General features: G+C 32.2%; 1 protein-coding gene across 1 annotated transcript in view; it reads right to left on the bottom strand.

The window, feature by feature from the left end:
• Window positions 1–20,334, bottom strand: part of LOC134687544 (uncharacterized) — a 41,655-nt gene extending 21,321 nt beyond the window's left edge. Inside the window, exons 1-5 of the mRNA XM_063547922.1 lie at window positions 19,932–20,334; window positions 17,728–17,906; window positions 17,069–17,229; window positions 14,927–15,126; window positions 12,096–12,121 (exon numbers count right to left, since the gene is read on the bottom strand). Of these exons, the coding sequence (XP_063403992.1) occupies window positions 12,096–12,121; window positions 14,927–15,126; window positions 17,069–17,229; window positions 17,728–17,906; window positions 19,932–20,238 (873 nt within the window). The 5' untranslated portion in view covers window positions 20,239–20,334. The remainder of the gene's footprint in view (window positions 1–12,095; window positions 12,122–14,926; window positions 15,127–17,068; window positions 17,230–17,727; window positions 17,907–19,931) is intronic.
• Window positions 20,335–24,335: the final 4,001 nt, after the last annotated feature.

Genomic DNA, 24,335 nt, shown 5'->3' with positions numbered 1-24,335 from the left:
ATGAGACAGAGTTATTCGATGAGTATGGACCCTATATAACGTTCATTCACTTTTCGATGGTTATGGACCCTATAAAACGTTCATTCACCAATAAGACAAAGTTATCCGATGGGTATATACCCTATACAATGTTCATACACCAATGAAACATAATGAGCCGGTTGATATATACCTTAAACAACTGTCATACATCAATGAGACAGAGTAATTCGATGGATATTTACCCTATTTATGTTTATTCACCAATGAGACAAAGCTAGTCCATGGGTTTAAATCCTATACAACGGTAAAACACCAATGAGACAGTTATTCGATGGGTCTAAAACTTCTACATTGTTCGTACACCAATGAGACAACGTTAGTCGATTTGTATATAGCATACACCAATGAAACATAATTATTTGGTGGATATATACCTTATATAACATGCATACAACAATTAAACAGAGTTATTCAATGGGTTGTCTTATTGTAAAAACGATTGTTCATTGCTGAAGGTCAGATTACCCATTATTGCTTAAATCCATGATCACTATTGGAGAGTTGTCTTATTGTAACGATTGTTTATTGTTGAAGGTCAGATTACCCTTAATTTCTTAAATCCATGATCACTGTTGGAGAGTTGTCTTATTGTAATGATTGTTTATTGTTGAAGGTCAGATTACCCTTAATTTCTTAAATCCATGATCACTATTGGAGAGTTGTCTTATTGTAACGATTGTTTATTGTTGAAGGTCAGATTACCCATAATTGCTTAAATCCATGATCACTGTTGGAGAGTTGTCTTATTGTAAAGATTGTCATTGTTGAAGGTCAGATTACCCATAATTGCGTAAATCAATGATAACTGTTTGAGAGTTGTCTTATGGTAACGATTTGTTTATTGTTAAAGGTCAAATTACCCTTAACGATAAAATCCATGATCACTGTTGGAGAGTTGTCTTATGTAACGATTGTTCATTGTTGAAGGTCAGATTACCCTTAATTTCTTAAATTCATGATCTCTGTTGGAGAGTTTTCTTATTGTAACGATTGTTTATTGTTGAAGGTCAGATTACCAATAGTTGCTTAAATTCATGATCACTGTTGGACGGTTGTCTTATTGTAACAATTGTTTATTGTTGAAGGTCAGATTACCCATAATTGCTTAAATGCATGATTTGTTGGCGAGTTGTTTCTTTGTAACCATTGTTCATTTTTGGAGGTCAGATTATCAATACTTGCTTAAATCCACGATCTCTGTTTGATCAAGGTCATTTACAACAAACAATAGTTCCACACACCAGATCTGAAAGTTGATAACATCTGAGAAACTGAATTGCTGGCTAGTATGAAAATTAATCATTGACCAATAAAACCATAAAAAAAGAGGTCAATGTCAGGTAAACCATAATGTACAGCCTGTCTGTAATGGAATAATCATTCCATACATCCATACATCAAATACTGTTGACTTGCTGCTTACAACGTCCCAGAAAAAAATATGTGGTCAAGTTCATGTAGCTATCAGACTGATTTGTAATCATTTAATACACCAACTTAATATGATACACAGACAAAAAGTGTGCAAACCTATAGTCCCCTTTGACTGTCTAACTAAGAGCCTAATAACTTGCATATAATTCTGGGTTCAAAGTAGTAATAATATTTTTTGGTACAAACTTTATTTCATTCAATGTCATTTCAAACAACATGAGTCACAAACATTACAAATAATAAATCATTCAGTTAATGTTCTTATTGCATCTATGATAAAAAGCAAAGAAAGTTTGTGAGGGCTTTTCCATTGAACTGAGAGTAGGTAGGGACTATCAAAATATCCCTACAATTAAGAACAATATTTTAGATAATTCTACATTATGATAAAAGATGCAAACTGAACTAGTGAAAATGCGAGCTACTGCTCACTGATGATATCCCCGTCACAAGTGGATAATATTAATAGTGTTAAAATATGCAAGTGTTTGGTAAACAGGAAGTTGTCGAGTGATGAATCTGAAAACGCATCACACGGTATAGCTGACTTATATAAATCCTGAAACCAAATTTCAGAAATCCTTGTATTGTAATTCTTGAGAAAAATTTGAAGAAAATTTTCAACTTGGCTATCATGTGTTAAATCATACAAGTGTTTGGTAAACAGGAAGTTGTCAAGTGATCAATATGAAAACGCATCACACGGTATAGCTGACTTAGATAAACACTGAAACCAAATTTCAGAAATCCTTGTATTGTAGTTCCTGAGAAAAATGTGACGAAAATTTTCAACTTGGCTATCATGTGTCAAATCATACAAGTGTTCGGTAAACAGGAAATTGTCAAGTGATCAATCTGAAAACGCATCACACGGTATAGCTGACTTATATAAACCCTGAAATTAAATTTCAGAAATCCTTGTATTGTAGTTCCTGAGAAAAATGTGACGAAAATTTTCAACTTGGCTATCATGTGTCAAATCATACAAGTGTTCGGTAAACAGGAAATTGTCAAGTGATCAATCTGAAAACGCATCACACGGTATAGCTGACTTATATAAACCCTGAAATTAAATTTCAGAAATCCTTGTATTGTAGTTCCTGAGAAAAATGCGACGAAAAATATTCATGGGACAGAAGGACGGACGGACTGACGGACTGACAGACAGAGGTAAAACAGTATACCCCCTTTTTTTTAAACGGAAAGCAGGGGTATAATTAAGACCCATGACCCAAGTTCAATAATTTAACTTCCCTCCCTGATACATTTTAATGGAATAACCCTCACAGAGAATATACAGCTAAAAAAAAAACAAAAAAACATTTCATACGTGTGATATTGTTACGAAGACATACATTGAAATGTTTTACTTAAATATATGTAATTAATGTAAACACATGAATATTAAGTAAGTCAAGAGTATGGATAGTCATAGGAATGCACATAATAAGCGATACATTATTTTTTTTCTTTAATAAAAATGATATATAGTCAACATTATCATTAACACAATTTATGATGGAGTATGTGCTGTATAGATGTCTTATTTAGAATTTGAAATTTGTATGAAATGTTCTCAGACTTCAAAATAAATAATTATCACAAATAACAAAATCTTTTGAATCCCACAGAATAAAAAAAAATAGATTTGTTTTAGACTAATTAAAAAATTGGCAAACATGAATGTGTCCATTAAGTACAAGGATGCCCCACTCACACTATTATTTTATGTTCAGTGGACAGTGAAATGGGATCAAAAATCTAATTTGGCATTAAAGTTAGAAAGATAATATCATAGGGAATATGTGTTCTAAGTTGATTTCACTTCAACTTTATCAAAAAATACCTTGACCAAAAACTTTAACCTGGAGAGGGACAGACGGACAAAGGGGCGGACGAATGGACACATAGACCAGAAAACATAATGCCCCTCTACTATTGTAGTTGGGGCATAAACAATATCTAATGTGGTTAGATATTTGTTATTAAAGCTTCCTCTTATGAATAAATTTTACAAGATATATTTGTTTGTATAGCAGAGATAACAATGACTGCCAAAATTTAATGGTCATATACAAAAGAAATATTAAGTGCATTTCAAATATTAAATTCTTGCATATCTGTATCTTTCCTCTATCAATTTTCTTCTTAAATGACCTGAAAATAAAATCATTGTTTCATGGCTATTATAACATTTTTAATAAATAAAATGCAAAACAACCTGTTAAGTGCTAAAATTGAGTTTTTCAATTTGAATTATCAATCTATTTTAAGGTCAGTGCTAAAATTGAGTTTTCAATTTGAATTATCAATCTAATTTAAGGTCAAGGAACAGTAAATGGACTATTATACCACTGTCCCAGATTAGGGGAGGGTTTGAATTCTGCTAACATGTTTAACCCCTTCACATTCTCTTTGTAGTTGCCTGTCCCAAGTCAGGTGCCTGTAATTCAGTGGCTGTCATTTGTTTATGTGTTACATACCGATATTTGTTTTTTGTTCCGTGACCTTATTTATATTTGTTTTGCAACATCAAAACTGAAATTTATGTATCAACGTCATATAGTTTTAAAAAAAAAATCTATGGAGAAGAATTAGAGATTTGATGAATTTTAAGACAGATTTTGGATGATTTTTGCCGATTTTAAGGGCTTTCTATACAAATGTTCACTCATATTGAAAGATTTCAATCAGTAAATATTTCAAATGATAAATGAGATAAATGCATAACTTTTTCGGTTTCCACTAGAGCCAGAGTTCTATACATGCAAAATTTGACTGAAATCTGTGACATAGCCCATTTAATGTAACTTGACTTTAATAAAGATTTTTTCACATCTCCCCTCTGACTATAGAATCCATCTGCAATAGAAAGTTAAATTTGCAAAAACTTATCTATGAAGAGTATACAAAAATAATGTTACCTACAGATAGTAAAATGTAAAATTGAAAATGGGGATTTTTTTAAAGAAACAACAACCTGACCAAAGAGCAGAAAGCAGCCAAAGGCCACCAATGGATCTTCAATACAACAAGAAAATCCCACAACCTGAAGCGTGCTCTTAATAGCTGTTTCTTAAACAAAAATATTTACTAGTTCAGTGATAATGGACGTCATACTTAACTTAACATTTGTTTTCGTTCCAATAATGAAATTTCATGTCTATCCAGAATAAACAGGTAGACATTTCAATGTGTGGTTTATCATTAACATCTACATCATTAGGTCTCTGGTGGAGAATTGTCTCATTGGCAAACTTTACACCACATCTTTTCTTTTTGATACGTTTGTCTGTACCATACACATAGAACAAGGGTAAAACCTGGATTGGAGTAATATAGATTCTATCACAGGGTTTTTTGTGTTTTAATATCAACTTGAAATAGATTTTTTTTTATATAAAAACATAAAGGGCTGCTCTAGAAAATACTATGTCCCGTCCCCCAAGAAAACATATAAAGGCTGTTCCAGAAAATATTATGCCCCCTCCAGGGAAGGTTATTAAAAAAAATTATGTATTTAAGAAAAAAAATATGTGGGTGGTTGTATTATGCATTATACTTTCATATCAAAATAAAACTTTAATATGTATGATATCATTGTATTACAATTTCAGGATATATGTGATAATTAAAATGTTATGCTTCAACAAAATTAAAAACAAAGGTCAAATGTTAAAAATAGTGTTGTCTCGTACAAGACTTAGAATATATTTGTCAAAGTAGGAATTTAAAAATCTGTAAAATTTCAAAAATATTTTTTGATTGCTGTAGTTTTTAATTTATTTTGTGAAGAAGAATATTGTCAAGGTTAGAAACTTGCTTTTAAAAGGGATAACAGATATTATATGTGATGCACCAAAAACCCACCGGATGACAAGCTTGATTGTTTGTTGCTTTACGCCATATTAGCACAGAAAGGCTATATCGCGGTGACCAGATGACAAGATATTTTTTACTTTGTTTGATATTTAGTTTCATGGTGTCCTTATACTTATGAAATGAACAAAGAAACTAAAAAAATGTGTAAGGGTTCCGCGGAACCCAGTGTCTCGCCTACTTTTGCTGTAACTCCCAGGCTCAACAAAAATGAGGAAAAAAAATATTCCTCTTGATACTATCTTTTGATTGTAAGAAGCTATTGTCCAAGTTTGGTAAAAATTTCAGGATAGTTTATGAATCGAATAAATGTTTTAACCAGATGCTCCGCAGGGCGTAGCTTTATACGACCGCAGAGGTTGAACCCTGAACGGTTGGGGCAAGTATGGACACAACATTCAAGCTGGATTCAGCTCTAAATTTGGATTGTGATTAAATAGTTGACACAGCATAGGTTTCTGACACAGAATGAATGTGTTCTAATGAACTTAAAATTTTTGTTTTCTCTTAGAGCAATTCACTATGCTGTTGAATATTAATCCTCTCAAAAAAATGTTTGAAGAAATTTTCTTTTTATTTATGAAATTTCAAATGAGAAAAATTGAACCCAATTTTTTAATCACATCCCCCTTTCCCTTATTCCAAAACTAATCTCAATTAAAATATTCTTATGGAGTTTGAAACAATAACTACTCATTTAAATACATCATAAAATATTAAGATGTAAAAAAAACTGCTTGTTATCACTGAATGGTAAAGATTATTTAAATTTATCAGTTGGTAGTAAAAAGTGAATATACATTGTATATTGTATATAACAAAGATTTAAGTTGATTCTGGACAAAGAAAGATAACTCCAATTAAAAAAAAATCTTGCAATAAGATATTTCTTGCTTACTATTCTGGACAAAGAAAGATAACTCTAATTAAAAAAAAAAATTGCTATTTCACAATATTGTGCAATTAGATATTTCTTGCCATTGCGCAATACTGTGCAATTGAAAAGACTTGCTATTGCACAATACTTAATATAATAATTTTAGATCCTGATTTGGACCAACTGGAAAACTGGGCCCATTATCAAAAATCTAAGTACATGTTTGGATTCAGCATATCAAAGAACCCCAAGATTTCAATTTTTGTTAAAATCAAACTAAGTTTAATTTTGGACCCTTTGGACTTTAATGTAGACCAATTTGAAAACAGGACCAAAAATGAAGAATCTACATACACAGTTAGATTTGGCATATCAAAGAATCCCATATATTCAATTTTTGATGAAATCAAACAAAGTTTAATTTTGGACCCCGATTTGGACCAACTTGAAAACGGGGCCAATAATCAAGAATCTAAGTACATTTTTAGATTCAGCATATCAAAGAACCCAACCGATTCATTTTTTGTCAAAATCAAACTAAGTTTAATTTTGGACCCTTTGGACCTAAATGTAAACCAATTTGAAAACAGGACCAAAAGTTAAGAATTTACATACACAGTTAGATTCAGCATATCAAAGAACCCCAATTATTCAATTTTGATGAAATCAAACAAAGTTTAATTTTGGACCCTTTGGGCCCCTTATTTCTAAACTGTTGGGACCAAATCTCCCATAATCAATACCAACCTTCCTTTTATGGTCATAAACCTTGTGTTTAAATTTCATAGATTTCTATTTACTTATACTAACGTTATGGTGCAAAAACCAAGAAAAATGCTTATTTGGGCCCTTTTTTGGCCCCTAATTCCTAAACTGTTGAAACCAAAACTCCCAAAATCAATCCCAACCTTTCTTTTGTAGTCATAAACCTTGTGTCAAAATTTCATAGATTTCTATTAGCTTAAACTAAAGTTATAGTGCGAAAACCAAGAAAATGCTTATTTGGGCCCTTTTTGGCCCCTAATTCCTAAAATGTTGGGACCAAAACTCTCAAAATCAATACCAACCTTCCTTTTGTGGTCATAAACCTTGTGTTAAAATTTCATAGATTTCTATTCACTTTTACTAAAGTTAGAGTACGAAAACTAAAAGTATTCGGACGACGACGACGACGACGCCAGTATGATAGCAATATACGACGAAAAATTTTTCAAATTTTGCGGTCGTATAAAAACTGTAACTGCAGACTGTATGTAATGTTAACTGGAAGAAAAACTAAGTCCATTTATAAGTAAAATACAGATACACTGGTACAAACCCAGGATAGTTAAAGAAAGTTATTAAAATTTCAAAAACTTTAACCACAGAGTGAATGTAATGTTTCCCCGCAGAAAAACTAAGTCCATTTATAGGTAAAAAACAGAATAAATGGAATTTTATTTTTGCAAACCATTTATAAATAAAATACAGAAAAAATAGAATTTTAATTTTACTAAATTTCTTTATGGATACTATCTTATGATCATAAACAAGCTTCTGTCCAAGTTTGGTAGAAATCCAGTATAGTTTAAGAATGCAAATTTAATAACTTTCTTAAACCACAGAGTGAATTTTTGTGGACGCCGCCGCTTGAAAGTAGGATCGCTTAGTCTTGCATTTTGGACTAAAGTCGAAGGCTCGACAAAAATGTGAGGTTGTCAGGTGTAGGACCTGTCTTGCATAAGTTAGTGATTCACATAAACACATACCTAATTCTGTCCCAAACAAAGAGAAACATTTAATACAGTTTCAAGTTTCATAAATTTTGACACCAGAAACTAGACCATTTTTCATATTTAAATTTTCATTACATCTATACAGGTGTCATATGTGGAGCAGGATCTGCCTACCCTTCTAGATCACCTCCTTTTTTTAATAGGGTCAGCTTTAGTGTTACATGTTTTATGCAATATTGGTTGTCTGTTGGTCTTTTAAATTTTTCTTTGGTACCTTTCGCTTCTCTTCTATTATAGCTTTTATTATAATATAAAGGGGGCTCGCAGGTCTGAATCAATTTTTTTTTTAAATATAGGATTTCGCTATTCTTTTCTATAAATAAACTTTATCCTAATCTTAAAAGAAAATTTAAATAAAAATATGGGGTTCCCGTTTATTTAAGCTCATAATCTGCATTTGAAAGAAGCATGTATTTCTGTTAAGGTACTTTTTTTCTGTTGAACTAATAGGAGAAAAAAAGGTAAAATCAAAAGAAAAAAAGAAAGAAATAACAGAAATCGCTTAAATTTTTCAATAGTTTAGTATAAGTACAGTTCATTTGAAAACAATAATAAAAAATAAAGGTCACCGATGAGTTAAAAGTTATTTCAGTTTTTTTTTTTTAAATGACATTTTTTCACCAAGGGGAGATAATTTGGAGCATTTTCAATGATATAAACATTTTAAAAGTCATCTTGGGCCAAAACAAATTGTTTTTTTTTGGTTGATTTTTGTACAATATCATAAAGTAACACTAAAAGTGTAATAAATAAAATTTGAAATGAAAAAAAAATGTTTCAATGGTTACTGATGTATTTGTACCCTCGAGCCTCCTTAAAAGGAAAATGCAATAAAAAAACCAAAACAAATGGTTAAAATCAGTCTTGAAGTGAAATGTCTCCTAAATATTACTGCAATTTTCAAAATTTCTCTACCATTTTTAAGACAATAAACATAACCTGAATTTGCCCTTCTGTTCTATTTTTAACCATGCATGGCAACTATGATGGTTGGTTTAAAATCTAGCAAATAATTCGCGCGAATCGTAAACATTATAAAATGATATAAATTAATACATGTAACATGTATATGTTTTAATTTTTAACAACATCCCTCAGATAATTTACAAAATTCATATTGTGTTTGTCATTCTTAATCGTAAATATATATCAGATTTGTTTTAAAGTTACAATTTACTTACATGTTACTTTCTTTCTCTTTCAACCTCAGATGATATGCTTTTCTCTATTGTTTCATTCGTTTTACTGCTTTGTTACACATACACAACAGGAAATAACCACAAAAGTGACCATCCCATTACATTCAGATTTCTTATAAACTTAATAACCATAGCAACTATCTTTGAAATTTTTCGAACATATGGTCAACCTTATCAGAATGTGCTTGATTAACAGACTGGCTGTATCAAATATCACTCTGCATATAATTGCTAAATTATTATGTTTCACAAAGTTTAATGAATAAAGTTATTATAAATAATCATTGCAAAAAAATTAAACTTTTAGCCAGGCAATTTATGTTTACGGTATACTTTTTTTATTACAGTAATGACATGAGTGATATTCCAGTATACATTTTACCTGGCTTATATAAAGATTATAATATATGATCAACGTTGGCCAAGCATTGGCCCAACATAGAATTGTAAATGTAATTTCAGTTGATAAACATTTATATATAACGGTATAACATAAGCTTTTCATAAAGCCTGCAGCAATCGAAATTATCCGCCTCCCAAGCGAAATAAAGTGTAAAATATTTTATAATCAATTTTTATTAACAAAATTTCATATCAGCCCTATATCGCTCCTAACATAATGCCAACATTTGCCCGATTATTTATAACCAGCATGAGATAATATTATGAATTTACAACAACATACCAACGTTGGGCAAATGTTGTGCAGCCATCATCAATGTACGACCAACGTACCGACAATTTGCCAACGTTGGGCCACTGTTGTCCAGCCAACACAAACTTGCGACCAACGGACCGACAATTTGCCAACGTTGGCCCACTGTTAGTCTGTTGACTGGGTCGCTTGAAAACAAAACCAAAACAACTTGTTTACTATTTTATTTTCATTTGGAGGTGGGGGTATCGAAAGAACAAATGACATTATCTAAAATAAACCGAATATACTCCAATGCAAGATTATACCGATGATGAGTAATATCCAAATCCACTTCTTGAATGTTTTTCATATCTATTGTTTATAAGTAATTCCATTAAATATTTAAATTTTACATTTGCTAATGCTCTAAATAGTATGCAAGAGTGTCGAATAAATAGGATGGATAACTTCATTTCTTTATTCTTTAATCTGTTTGAAGCCATTGTTTAAAAATATATATATATATATTGCGCACTGCTCTACAACTTTCAAATTTTACACCAATTAATCTGTACTATTTTTGCTTTCTATTCTGCACATTTTTCCTTTCAAAGGTCTATTATGTAAACCTCATTCATACTCTTCTGTAATATTTTGATACTATCTTGCCACGACGATACTACCCAACTATCAAAGTTAAATGTTTAACTATAGTATTATTAAAAGATGTAAGTACTGCCTTAAGTCATATCAGTGAGTTATTGTTACAAATACACATTATACAGATGTTTCCTTCCCTGTCAGATTGACCAGCTTTGTTTCTTGCAGCATGCATGATATTGGGATATTCTCGTCCGCATAAATGATCACATGTATAGCCACCAGATGTGCAAAATCTAAGCGGTGAATCAATTATCTGTGGAAATCAGAATATATATATTTATGTGTCTCTCTTTTCACTGGTGCAGAAGGAATCATCCTTGGTTTTGGTGGGATTTAGTGAATCAAGCTTGTGCTTTCTGTGTGGTTTACTGTTCCTATCTGAATTCGATTGTCATGCAAGTGAGAGGTTTATCTAGTCATAAAATGAGGTTCAACCCAACGTTTTCTGCAAAAGGAAATGCCTGTACCAAGTCAGGAATATGACAGTTCTTATCTATTCGTTTGATGTGATTGAGCCTTTGATTTTTCTATTTGATTAGGACTTATTTCTAGAAATTGACTATGAGGGTCGGTTGAAAACAAAACTTTACGACAAAAGTGTGATTTCAGCTCCCCAATTGTGAGCTTTTTTTCATTTTTGAACCAAAAATTCCAACTGGTGAAGTTGAAGTCATCACGTCGCGGGTTATAGCCGTTGTTGAGTATCTGTTTCACTGGTGACATCTGATATATTCCTTATGCCGTAACTAATCCCGTGCACTTTTCAAGAATGTGAACTATAGAATTACACTATTGTACAGGCTTTGTAATAAAATGAACAACATGACGGATGTTAGACGTGAGACGGGTTATGCTTACCCTTCCGGAGCACTTAAGATCAACACCAGTTTTAGGTGTTGTTCGTGTTACTGTTGTATCCCTATTTATGATATTTTTACCTTTTGTGTCTGTTTGTTTTGTTAACACATTGTTGTCAATATAATGGGATGCGGCTGTCATACAAGTGAGAGGTTTAGCTAGTTTTGAAACCAGATTTTCATTTGTACTTCTGATTTTGCCTTTGATTAAGGACTTTCCGTTTTGATTTTTCCGTATTTTTGTGATTTTACTTGTTTCCTGCTTGTTCCCTGTTGAATGTCATTGTCCGTTTATATTAGACATACAGTTTTATATCCCCCTTTTTTTAATCTTCTCATTTTTTTTTATATATCTTTTATTAAGGAAGTGGTACTAGTATATTGTTTAGGAAAGTTATGAAGAGATGTGCTTGCATTTGGAAAGTAATGATATTAAAGAAAATCTGACAGGCATATGACAGAACAATGAATTGTTTACCGATCACTGAAACGAATTAAGATTGATGGCCGGGGTACTCTTTGTTATAGATAGATATGAAACATGCTCTTTTAAGAAAACGTACAATATTTAACTTTGGTAATTGATGTAATTAGTTAAATCAAAAATAAAACATAAAATACCTAACATTGTATCTTTACTTTTATTATGTGTATTAAACAATGTCAGATAACATGTTGATGTTCGTTTTTCGTATCTCTTCTTCATCACTATATTCTTTTAACGGATATAACCATCATGTCAGCAAATCCACATTCACCTAAAAAACATAGTTTGATATAAATGATTTTTTTAATTCTAATAAAATTGAGAATGGAAATTGGGAATGTGACAAAGAGACAACAACCCGACTAAATAAAAAAAACAACAGCAGAAGGTCACCAACAGGTCTTCAATGTAGCGAGAATTCCCGCACCCGGAGGCGTCCTTCAGCTGGCCCCTAAACAAATATATACTAGTTCAGTGATAATGAACGCCATACTAATTTCCAAATTGTACACAAGAAACTAAAATTAAAATAATACAAGACTAACAAAGGCCAGAGGCTCCTGACTTGGGACAGGCGAAAAAATGCGGCGGGGTTACACATGTTTGTGAGATCTCAACCCTCCCCCTATACCTTTAACCAATGTAGAAAAGTAAACGCATAACAATACGCACATTAAAATGCAGTTCAAGAGAAGTCCGAGTCTGATGTCAGAAGATGTAACCAAAGAAAATAAAGAAAATGACAATAATAAACAAATAACAACAGACTACTAGCAGTTTACTGACATTAAACCTATCTACTAAATACTAGAATATGTATGAGTTTGGTTGTAGAATATTTCGTCTTATTATATTATATTAAAAGGTACAAGTTTTGCGGGAGTATAAAGAGGTGTTATAAATGAACCCAAAGAGATCTTGTAATGAAAACAAAAAGTTACATTTAGTGGTGTTCATCATCTCAAAATAATTTTGTATTCAATAATCAACTGTTTGTATACAAATTCTAAGATGAATATTTAATCATTTGTTGGAGAACGTATTACTCTACAACATATTCTTTCATGATGCAGCATATGCTTTGTATTTTTGGACAAAAGTTTGCACAAATCGCTGTACTAGATTTCTCTTTAAGTAATACTTATTTTCTCTCAATTTCTCTCAGATATTAAGCTGAATAAAAAAATCTTGGCAGTAATGCTTGTTAATTTTGTGATCAAAGTGAGTGAAATATACATGTAAATATAACTGAATTATTTGGATTATGAAGCACCAAAGTCTTGTGATGTCTTACTTAACTGTATATAAATTGTACTAGAAATATATTTCGATTTGGCTGTTGCAATGTTCTTCTTGACATGTTGTCTTTTGGAGTATGTGAAATACTTATTTCCATGTGTAAAAAATACTGATCCCCCCACTTTGAATTTATAAAAAAATATGAACCCCCCTTTTCCACACACAGAAAAAAACTTGATTCCCCTGTATTTTGACCAGCCCCCCCCCCTTCCCAGATAAATAATGATAAGTCCCTTATAAGTTTGGTACATAGAGTTTCCACCTTAAATATTATAAAAGTATAGAAACTCAAATTTGAACTGATAGGCCATTGCCATAAGTAGTGCGCAATAATTAAGACGAGATAAACTTGCCCATTTTAGCACATGATATCTTTTCAAGTTACTCAGAAATGACGAAGATGAATTGCACTTATTTAACAATTGGAACCTCAACATAAAAAAAACCAACATGACTATCAACAGTTTAAATTGTCACACTTGCCTATTGCAACAGTAGCACCTTAATTTTTAAAAACAATTATCTTAAACGTCCGGGTTTACCCTCTGCTTTTGATTGGGACTAATTGGGCGATCTAGTTTTATGTTTATTTTATTGAGGAATTTTCCTTTTTTTTTTATTATGATATTAAAATCAAGAAAGGAAATAGGGAATGTGTCAAAGAGACGACAACCCGACCATAGAGCAGACACCAATGGGTCTTAAATGTAGCTAGAAACTCCCGCACCCGTACGCGTCATTCGGCTGGCCCCTTTAAAAATATGTTTACTTGTACAGTGATAATGGATGTCATACTAAACTCCGAAATATACACAAAAAAATAAATTTAAAAATCATTCAAAACTAACAAAGGCCAGAGGCTCCTGACTTGAGACAGGCGGAAAATTGCGCCGGGGTTAAATACGTTTATGAGATATCAATCCTCCCCCTATATTGTATGGTTTACTTTGAATAGAATTTATCTATTTCATTAGCATCTCCTTTTTTCTTTATTATACATAATTAATAGGGACGCAGTGTGTCAGTGTAAGATCAGCCGCTGGCCGGAGGCCAGAGGGTGATCTAACACTGACACACCAAGTCCGAGTGGATAACTATTTAACATCTCAGCTTTTTTAGATTAGACGAAAAACCATTTACAATTCATAAAATCTAGTTTAGAATGCCACAGAACCATTACAATATACTTTATTTACTAGTATTACTATATGATGTATATCCTTTATGACCCCCAAACACGATGAGTAGATATCAAACAATGTCATCTCGCCCCACTTGCCAATCGGTCAACACTATATCGGCACTTTATTAAACAATCGCCCCACTATTGTTTACCGAATCGCCCCACTTTGGGAAAAGTGTAAAATCAAATTCTATAATCAGTCTGAAAACTCACTAATTGACGAAAAACGTTTAAGGAACCCCACGGAATAAAGGTCTGACAACTCGCCCCACTTATAAAAAAGATCTTGCTTCATTAAAGTATGTAAAACTACTATTCATTTGTCTTCAGTCGTCCTGGTGTAGTGGTATGTGTCGTGGCTGGATATGCTAAAGGTCTTGAGTTCGAATCATTTTCCAATGTTTTGACACTTGAAGTCAGACGTGAACAATGATTATTTTTAAATTAGATGTATGGACATGTGATATAACGCGTTCTTCAAATTAAGATTGTCCTTTGTAGCAACTATATAATGAACGTTAGATTTAAGTGAATTTTTATGCAGCTTGATATACCAGAAAGAGATCGCTTTAAAACACACATTGCTGTTTTTACCTTCCTTATCATAATGACAAGCTTTGTTTCTTGTACCATACATGAAATATGGATACTCCCGTCCATATAAATGATCAAACGTACAGCCACCAGTTGTGCCAAATCTAAGACGGGAATCTATTATCTGCAACCATCCGAAATCGTTTGGACAACCACCATAGTGACTGTTAATGTAAAAATGGCGATCAGCAGTGTGCGACCTAGAAATTGAAGAAAAAATACAATAACTAAAATTCTTCATTAAAGTTTCGTAGTTAAACTTAATAACAAAAATCATAGAATTATTGTTTTTCAAATCTATTATGACGTGTTTTGTAAACAAACAACAACCTCGCCGCAATTTTGCGCCTGTCCCAAGTCAGGAGCCTCTGGCCTTTGTTAGTCTTGTATGATTTTAAATTTTAGTTTCTTGTGTATAATTCGGAGTTTAGTATGACGTCCATTATCACTGTACTATTATGCATATTTTTAGGGGCCAGCTGAAGGAAACCTACGGGTGCGGGAATTCTCGCTACATTGAAGACCCATTGGTTGCCTTCGTCTGTTGTCTGCTCTATGGTCGGGTGGTTGTCGCTTTGACATATTCACCATTTCCTTTCTCAATTTTATTAACGTTATAAAATTCTCGATATATCTTTACCAAGTGCAGACTCAGAGATGTACATAATAATTGATGTTACAATATACCTCCCACGTAAATCCACTTGTGTCGGAACCTATTTGCAAACGCTATATCGATTTTATTGTTTTGAAAAAATTGCAATTGAAAAAGACTACAGAACCTTTATTCCTATTCGGATGCATAGCAAAATGAACTAATGCAAAAGAGCTAGGAGGAATCTACAGAATAAAATAAAATAGAATTATAGAATTCCGCAAAAGTCCATTAATGCTTTTGGCGCATTTATCTTATTTCAAAACATGACGTGATAATATGAAAACGCCAAAAGACTTAATTTTTAACTGAAAAAAGAAGAACGACGGTCTGTGTAATGTATGTAACAACGATAAAAAATATAACCACTGTTTTTAACTGTTTTCGATTTTTTTTTAAAATTTGAATAAGCATTTATGAGTTAATGATCTGTCTCCTCAAAGGAGTAAGTCCAGTAAGACCCCTTTTTTGCCCCATAATATAGCATTACCAAATTAGACTACTAACCGGATTTGATATCACATAATCAACACGACGGGTGCCACATGTGGAACAGGATCTGCTTACCCTTCCGGAGCACCTGAGATCACCCCTAGTTTTTTGGTGGGGTTCGTGTTGTTTATTCTTTGGTTTTCTATGTTGTGTCATGTGTACTATTGTTTGTCTGCTTGTCTTTTTCATTTTTAGCCATGGCGTTGTCAGTTTGTTTTAGATTTATGAGTTTGACTGTCCCTTTGGTATCTTTCGTCCCTCTTTTACAAAACTTTTAGTTATTTATTAGACAGTAGAATGTTTCTACTACATAAATATGGGCTGTTTTTGACAATACAATACAATGCACATATATTGGGTACTAGCACCATTAAGTCATGCTAAATTACTGAAATCCATACATTTCTAGCATTTTAGTAAAATTTTAGACAGTTTCCGTGTAAAACGAAAGTGGCCGCATTTGTGTTTATCCTTAATATTGAAATGTAAGTAGTATTTGATGATAATACATAACATATATAAAGGTTGAGGATGAAAACGGATACGGCCACTTGCATTTTTGACAAAAACCATCCAAAAAGTGATTTTTTTTGGCATATTTGGTAGATTTTTCCAATTATGAGCTTGAATCGGATCGTTTTAAATGCCTAATCAGTTAAAATATTTCACATTAACTAATTGAATCAAGTAAAATAGACACGTAAGTGTTTAAAAAGTAATCAAAATCTTTCGTCAGACCTGAAATTTAAGGCCAAAATCGGTCCTTACCGGACCTACTTCTTTCAAATTTAATAGTATCGTTTAAACAATTAGTCTTCGGGTATAAAAAAAAACAAATATATTTAGAGATAGATTAATATATGTTTCACATATTTCACTTGATCGTTAAGACTCATTTCACTGGGATAATCAATTATATTACAATATACCAAATCAATATATCAATATACACAACTGATATCCATATTGTTTAATTCTACTACATATTAAGTTACCCTTCAATTGAGAAGTAATTAATCGTTGCAGTCCGAGACAAGTCCTTGTATGTACTTTGTAGAAGTTTTTCCTTTGAAAACCAGCTGACACTTGTTGAACCTTTTCCATCAAATAAAAACATAGCATCTACTTGTGAATCTTTATAAAGATCGACCCGAACCTTAAAATAGAAACAATACATTAACTTGTTTAATTTGAGTAAGTTATCGTCCATGACTTTGACACAGTGACTTGGTATGTGAAAAGGCGATCTGAGCTGTAAAAACTCGTCAAAGATTCACGGTTAAAATATTTAGATCCTTTTTTATTCGAACGTTACTGGCGAGGCTTTTGATGACAAAATTTGCGACTGGCGTACACAGTTAACTTATAACATCTGAAGTGTTTTGGATGTAGTTTTGAATCTTGATGCACACAAACTACTGTTGTTTCATTATTATTCGTTGGATACCAATTTTCTTGGATTCCATGGGTTGAGGTGATCTCGAAATTAAATGTTCAACTAAAAAACAAATTTTCCATAGGCTTGTATGCAGGCTTCGACAAAACCACGAAATTAAATATCCACTAAATTTACGTTTTCCTCAATCGACGAAAATTGGTACCCACGATATATTTAGTCATTACCAAAAGTATTACCGTCGGATTTACATATTACCTGTTCAATAAGATCTTCATCATCCCAATTCCATCGATCAATAATACTTCTTCTTTTATGATCTTTTTCACAGGTTTTGTGAGATATTTCAAGAGGGTCATCGAACGGAGCAGGAGTTAACCAAGATCTATATACTGATCGCTTGTTTCCTGGACAGGCAATGAAAACCGGAATCCAATCTGTAAATTTTATAATGTAACGTTTACTAGTAATTAGAAAGACCAGAAATTAAGAATGCTTTTCGATTGAAGCTTCGCCGATCTCTGCTCGTTTTTTTTTATCCGCGGCTTTATCCAAGCTCTAGTAGCTTTATAAGCCTTTTAAAAATTTTAATAGATTATCTTTGGCATAAAAAAGAAGGTAATGATCTGAAGCAACATTCTAGTGGAATTTCATTTATTTAAAATGAAGAGTAATTTTACACGACACATTTCCATTTCACTATTTTTATGCAAATCTTAACCCTTTCCCTTTCAGGCATTTTAGACCTTTACTTATCGAAAAGACATTATCAAAGTTTAAATGAATACTGCATTCGAAATATTTGTCATACACATGCCATGTTGGGCTCAAATGAAAGATAAGTTGTAAAATATTACAAAACATTTAGTTAATTCGTCATTTTTTTGTCACGTGGTATATTTTCAAAAGTCTCGTGACTGTTGGAGAAAAAGTATAAAAATACGAAATCCGTGGACAAAAAGTCATGAAGAGACATATTGACTGCGCTTATAGGGTCAGGTTTTGGTGGAAACACAATGGTGCGAGTCCGTGGAAGACATATATGTTATCATATTGGTATAAAAAGACGTATAACGTGCTATAGGATTAAAATATAGATATCCGTGACATTCAAAATAACTCATTTTAGACGCCATTTTTGTCCAATTTAAATCTTGGGCCCTCAGTAGTTATTTCTCTAATTCGTTTGCAATCAATATGCAACCTAAATGTTGTTTTTACAAGGGAAAATTCATTGAATTACCTATACTAGCTTGATCTGGCACACCCTAGACAGAGCACGATGGAGCAAAGGGGATGAAAAAAAGGGGGGCAATTTTGCACGGGCAATTTGGCACTTAAAAACATTTTGTATGTTATCTATTTGAAGTTAAGTTAAGTTACATTTAATATAGGAAATTTTTTTTCCAACCCCGGCAGTGAGATTTGAACATTCAATCTTGCGCCTTGGGATAGATCAGCGTACCTCTGCGCCACTGGCATTGTAAAGAATTTAATGAAATTTAAGTACTTACGTTTTCTGCTAATAAAGAAATAAAAAAAAATTGTAGAAATATTCTCATCTAGTTTGTTTCCTTTTTTGGGATTATGTGTTCAGATGATAAATTTTTGTTGCCAAATGCATGATTTTTTTCGCAAATCTAGGAGGTATCCACTCTTTAAAATGTCATTTTTTCATTGAAATATACATGTTCCTTTATTCAAACAAACGTGTTTTCAATTTCATAATACCACAACACTTACAAAACCATCTACTTTAACTTTGCAAAAAACAAAAATCAGAACATTTTAGTGGTTTTTGTCTCTTTTCCCATAATATTTTTAAGAAATGACTTTGGATTTTTTGCGCATTTCAACTAGGTGATTGCACTGCTACACTAAAAAATACATTGTTGATTAGTGTGCATGTTAGAACTATAAGTTTAATACTATTCTTCTAACACTCACTGCACAGTTATTAAAAAAAGTCATAAATCCTATGAGGAGAGCAGTTTTCTTTGCACTTCTTTTTGAGAATATTCCTCAAATTCGAAGAAATTTAAAATAAATGATTTTTACAGAAAAATTACACATCAATAAGGGTCGTCTTGACTATAAACTTATAACAATAGAGGTTTGATGCACATTAAATCACATTCATGACATTGCTGGTTATCTGAGGATTAATTTGAGTCCTTAACCACGCATGTACGTCAGCAAATGGCGATGGAACAAGTCTAAAAGCCCCCCAAAAAAATCATGAAATTGGCTTCACCGGTAATCTGTACCGGTGTGAAAGGGAAACGGTTAATATACAGGATTAACCAAGTCCAGCAAATGGATAACAACTGTCATATTCCTTACTTGGTACAGGCATATTGTTGTGATGAAAAAAGATTCACTAAATTTTGATGACCAAAATGGGATTCTTTTCATAATATAAAGAGAAAAAACTAAATGAGTAAAGTTAGGTCAAATCTTACCTGAGTTAATAGTTTGATTAGATGCTGTCCCTGGAGTTGGCATACTGCTATTAGAGATGAGTTGTTCGAACTCTTCTTTAATTATGGCTTCAACTGTTTCCCTTACGGAATCTCCAAGACTTTGTAATATAACTTGGTTGATATAGGTCTTCATATTTTTGTTTAAACTTGCTGTGTCAAGCATTGCAACTAACGGAGCTTGGTTGTTATCTATAAGATTAACCTGGACACTATTAGTTGCAACTGTAACATAAGTAAGTAGTATATATACCATTCCAATATAACCAAACAATTTTTTACCATCCATTTTAAGTTAAAATATCTTCACATTTGCTCCTTCACTTACAATTGAAACAAATCTTAAATAACACTTAACAGACATTGACGTATATATAAGATATACATCCTGTTTAGTGGATGACTTGAAGTGGTGTGAGAGACAACTCTCCATCCAAATAACAATTTATAAAGGTAAATAATTACAGGTCAATGTACGGCCTTCAACACGGAGCCTTGGCTCACACCGAACAACAAGTTATAAAGGGCCCCCAAATTAATAGTGTAAAACCATTCAAACGGGAAAACTAACGGTCTTATCTATATAAAAAAAAACGATAAACGAGAAACAAGTATAAATTACATAATCAAACCACCACTACTGTACATCAGATTCCTGACTTAGGACAGGTGCAAACATTTGGAGCGGGATTAAACGTTTTAATGGTACCAAACTTCTCCCTTTTCTGAAACAATAGCATAACATCCCAACATAGAAAAACACACGTCAAAAGATCAATTGGCAGGCTTAACTCAATAGAAAAAACGTAAATTAACATAGTTACGTATTATGTTCATAAAACACTACTTCTAAAAACACTGTTTTAATATGAGAACTAATTATTCAATATCTTTCCCGGTTTTCAGTAGGGTTTGTGTTTCTAAGTCTCTTTAGTTCTCTATGTTGTGTGTTTGTATACTGTGTTTGACTATGAATTTAGCTTTTCTTTGAGTATTTTCCTTCTGTGTGTTACAAATTTTTTTTTTACTAGATATTGATCAAACCATTACAATGAATACAGCTCTGAAATTTAATTCGAGTAATATCTCGTAACCATGGATTGAATCGAAATCTCCACTTCCATCTTATGTATTCAGGGTTAATTACTTTAGCCATTATTATACAGGTATACATGCAGACAAAACCACAGTAAAATATTTGAGTTTAAAAGCTTTGCTAGAATACGCATTATCCTTTGATTAAACGTTTTGCGCTATGATGAGGTTTATGGTGGTACCCGGTCTAGTCAAATCAAAGACTCTTACATTGGTATTTGCTGATTCTCCGTGAAGCTTTGCATTTAAGCTAAGCATTTAGAAGTAAGTACAAAGATTGTTCGATACGGAATCAAAATTGTGTGTCCGGGTAAGGTTATCTGCCTTCCTGTGGACTGTCACCTTGTAAACTAGCACGTTAAAAATCCATCACAGCGTGTCCATCTAGTACAAAACAGAGTTGATTATCTATATTAAATTATCATGTATTGGCCTTAATATTAATTTGCCATTGGACGTTAAGCAAACACCTATCACCATCATCATCTTAAAATTAATCATAATGATCGGTTGGGGACTAGATTATTACAACCAAACAGAGATGATTTTCGTTGTTCCCTTCATTATTAATATGATAGAGGGTTGCTTCTTAACAAACAAGCTGATAAACATAAAATTTGATAAATCTCAGCATGATTTCGTCGGCTGTTATAGAATCTTTCTGACATAGATGAAATACTTATGTCCTGTTTCATCTTTCAATGTGCTCTCTTTTTTATTGGATATGATTTTCTCAGTCCTTAACCCTCGACAAATTGTGATTCCATCTCAAATTATTTCGTCAAGTTTAAGAGTTTAGGCGAATAGTTAATGAACTTGTTGATTTCATAAGGTTATGCAAGAAACATTCACAAATCCGATATTTGTGAAACCTAGATACCAAATATGACACATGCACTTAGAAACAGTGCATAAACAGTGCAATATGTCAAGCCTTGTTTGTTTGAGTTTATTCTGTGAGAAAGGCTTATGTTTATCATTTCGTCATTTTTCTGCATTTGCATGATAATAATTGTTTATATTCGACATGCATTTTTTTTTTATTGCCCTCTTAAAATCTTCCTACGCATCTTTCAATTACAAAAGGAAAATGTTACATTGTTAACAAATCTTTTTAAAAGGTAAAGTATTTTTTGTTTGTACATCGAGAGAATTGATATCATAGAAACACTGACAGTTATAAAAATATAATAAAAGATAAAGAACTCCAAGGCATATTCCAAAATGGGAAGTCATTAAAAACGAACAAACTCAAACGCAACCCATGAACGGAACAAGTGAATACCACCTGCCACATTCCCGACTTGGAACAGACGATTCCTGAATAAAATGGTGGGAAAAACCTGGTTTCATAGCTAGCTTAACCTTCATCTTGGGTGACAGTAGTTTATATATGACATTATAATGAATCGTTCACCTCATCTATTTAACGAATTAAGGTTACTGGCCTTGATTTTCCTTATTGTAAAAGATGAATTAAAAAACTTATCAGTAAGCACATCTTCAAACTTCTATTTTGAGTTATGTTTTACAGTTTTATAGAGAAAAAGAACATGTGTGTATTTAACAAAGTTAAAGAACATGTTTGATTTTTTTTTCATATTTCTGGTTCGTCACTTTATTTTCTTGACAGATATAACCATCATGTCAGCAAATCCACTTTCACCTGAAATACAATAAACACAATATATTAAGCAAGTGTCACAATTTCCTTTTTAATATGGACCGAAGAACGGGGTTATGGAATACTGTGTTTGGTTAAGGAATATAGGTAATTGCTTTCATTCATCAATTCAATAATTCGTCAATTCATGTTTTTATTTATTTTCAATTCGGGTAATATTCTGCAAAATGAAAGTATGAGTGATATGAAGTGTGCCGATTTTGCAGCAAAAACTCTCTACATTTAGGTTATCACTCTGCTTTTAAATGGGATTTGGTTGTTCCAACTTAATTTTTTTTAATGTATTTGTTGTGGTCTGTTGTTTGTTTATATTTACTTCTGTTAAGGGTGTTATCTGCTTCACATGCTCTATTGACATCTGCTGTTCCAGTATCATATATTGCCGTATATTTATGAAATGCAAGGTTCCTCAATAGAAATTTATTAACATTTAGCATTTATAAAAATTCTTCTTTATTTCAATGTTTTAGCAGTGTCAGGCGTGAAAATTGCATGTTACCATTAAGGAGTTTGAAAGAGAGACGAAGATATAACGCATTCTGCAAAAACAACACACTATAAAACGTTGTTTTTATGTAATTATGTTTAATCCACAATTTTCTACATTTGAAAATGCCTGTACCAAGTCAGGAATATGACAGTTCTTGTCCATTCGTTTTTGATGCGTTTTGTTATTTGATTTTGCCATGTGATTATGGACTTTCCTAATTGATTTTCCTCTGAGTTCAGTATTTTTGTGATTTTACTTTTTTGTATTCAGACAATAGTTTTATACATTTATAATATAACACAAACATTCATCGTTATTTTGATAATACACTACTTTTGTATAATTGTTACCTTCTTTGTCATGATGATCATCTTTGTTTCTTGTAGCATACATAAAATATGGATATTCCCGTCCATATAAAAGATCAAATGTACAGCCACCAGATGTGCCAGATCTAAGCCGGGAATCTATTATCTGCAATCATCCAAAATTGTTTGGACAACCACCATGTGCACTGTTTATGTAAAAATTGCGATCAACGCCGTACAACCTATAAATTAAGAAAACAAAAAGTTTTGTATTTAAGAATTAAATGCTTGTTTTTGCAACTGCATAGTAAAAGTGTTACAGTTTGAGACATAAAAGGGGTTCCTTTGGGAATTTTCATTGTAAATATTTACAGAAACACAACCTATAGATTACGTACCCTGCCATCGAGAAGTAATTGATTTTTGCAGTCCTTGACAAGTCCTTGTATGTACTTTGTAGAAGTCTTTCCTTTGAAATCCAGCTGACATTTGTTGAACCTTTTCCATCAAATAGAAACATGGCATCTACTTGTGAATCTTTATAAAGATCAATTCGAATCTTAAAATAAAAACAATACATTTCCCTGTTTAATTTAATAAGTAAACGTCAATTACTTTGACAAAAAGGTGAACTAAATTGTGAAAACTCATCAACGATACACTGTAACAATATTTAGAAGATAACAAGACCGTCAATAAACATATTCATAACATCCAACGGTCATTACTCAAAAACATATATTCTTTTCGTGGTAAGCTGAATTCTCATATTAATCTTCCGAGTATCAATTCTAATTTGTTATCATTCT

This window comes from Mytilus trossulus, chromosome 10 (genome assembly GCF_036588685.1).
Source record: "Mytilus trossulus isolate FHL-02 chromosome 10, PNRI_Mtr1.1.1.hap1, whole genome shotgun sequence".
In the NCBI taxonomy this organism is placed as follows: Eukaryota; Metazoa; Mollusca; class Bivalvia; order Mytilida; family Mytilidae; genus Mytilus; species Mytilus trossulus.
Note: the sequence above shows the minus strand (reverse complement) of the source record. Positions and strands in the feature narration are given on the sequence as shown.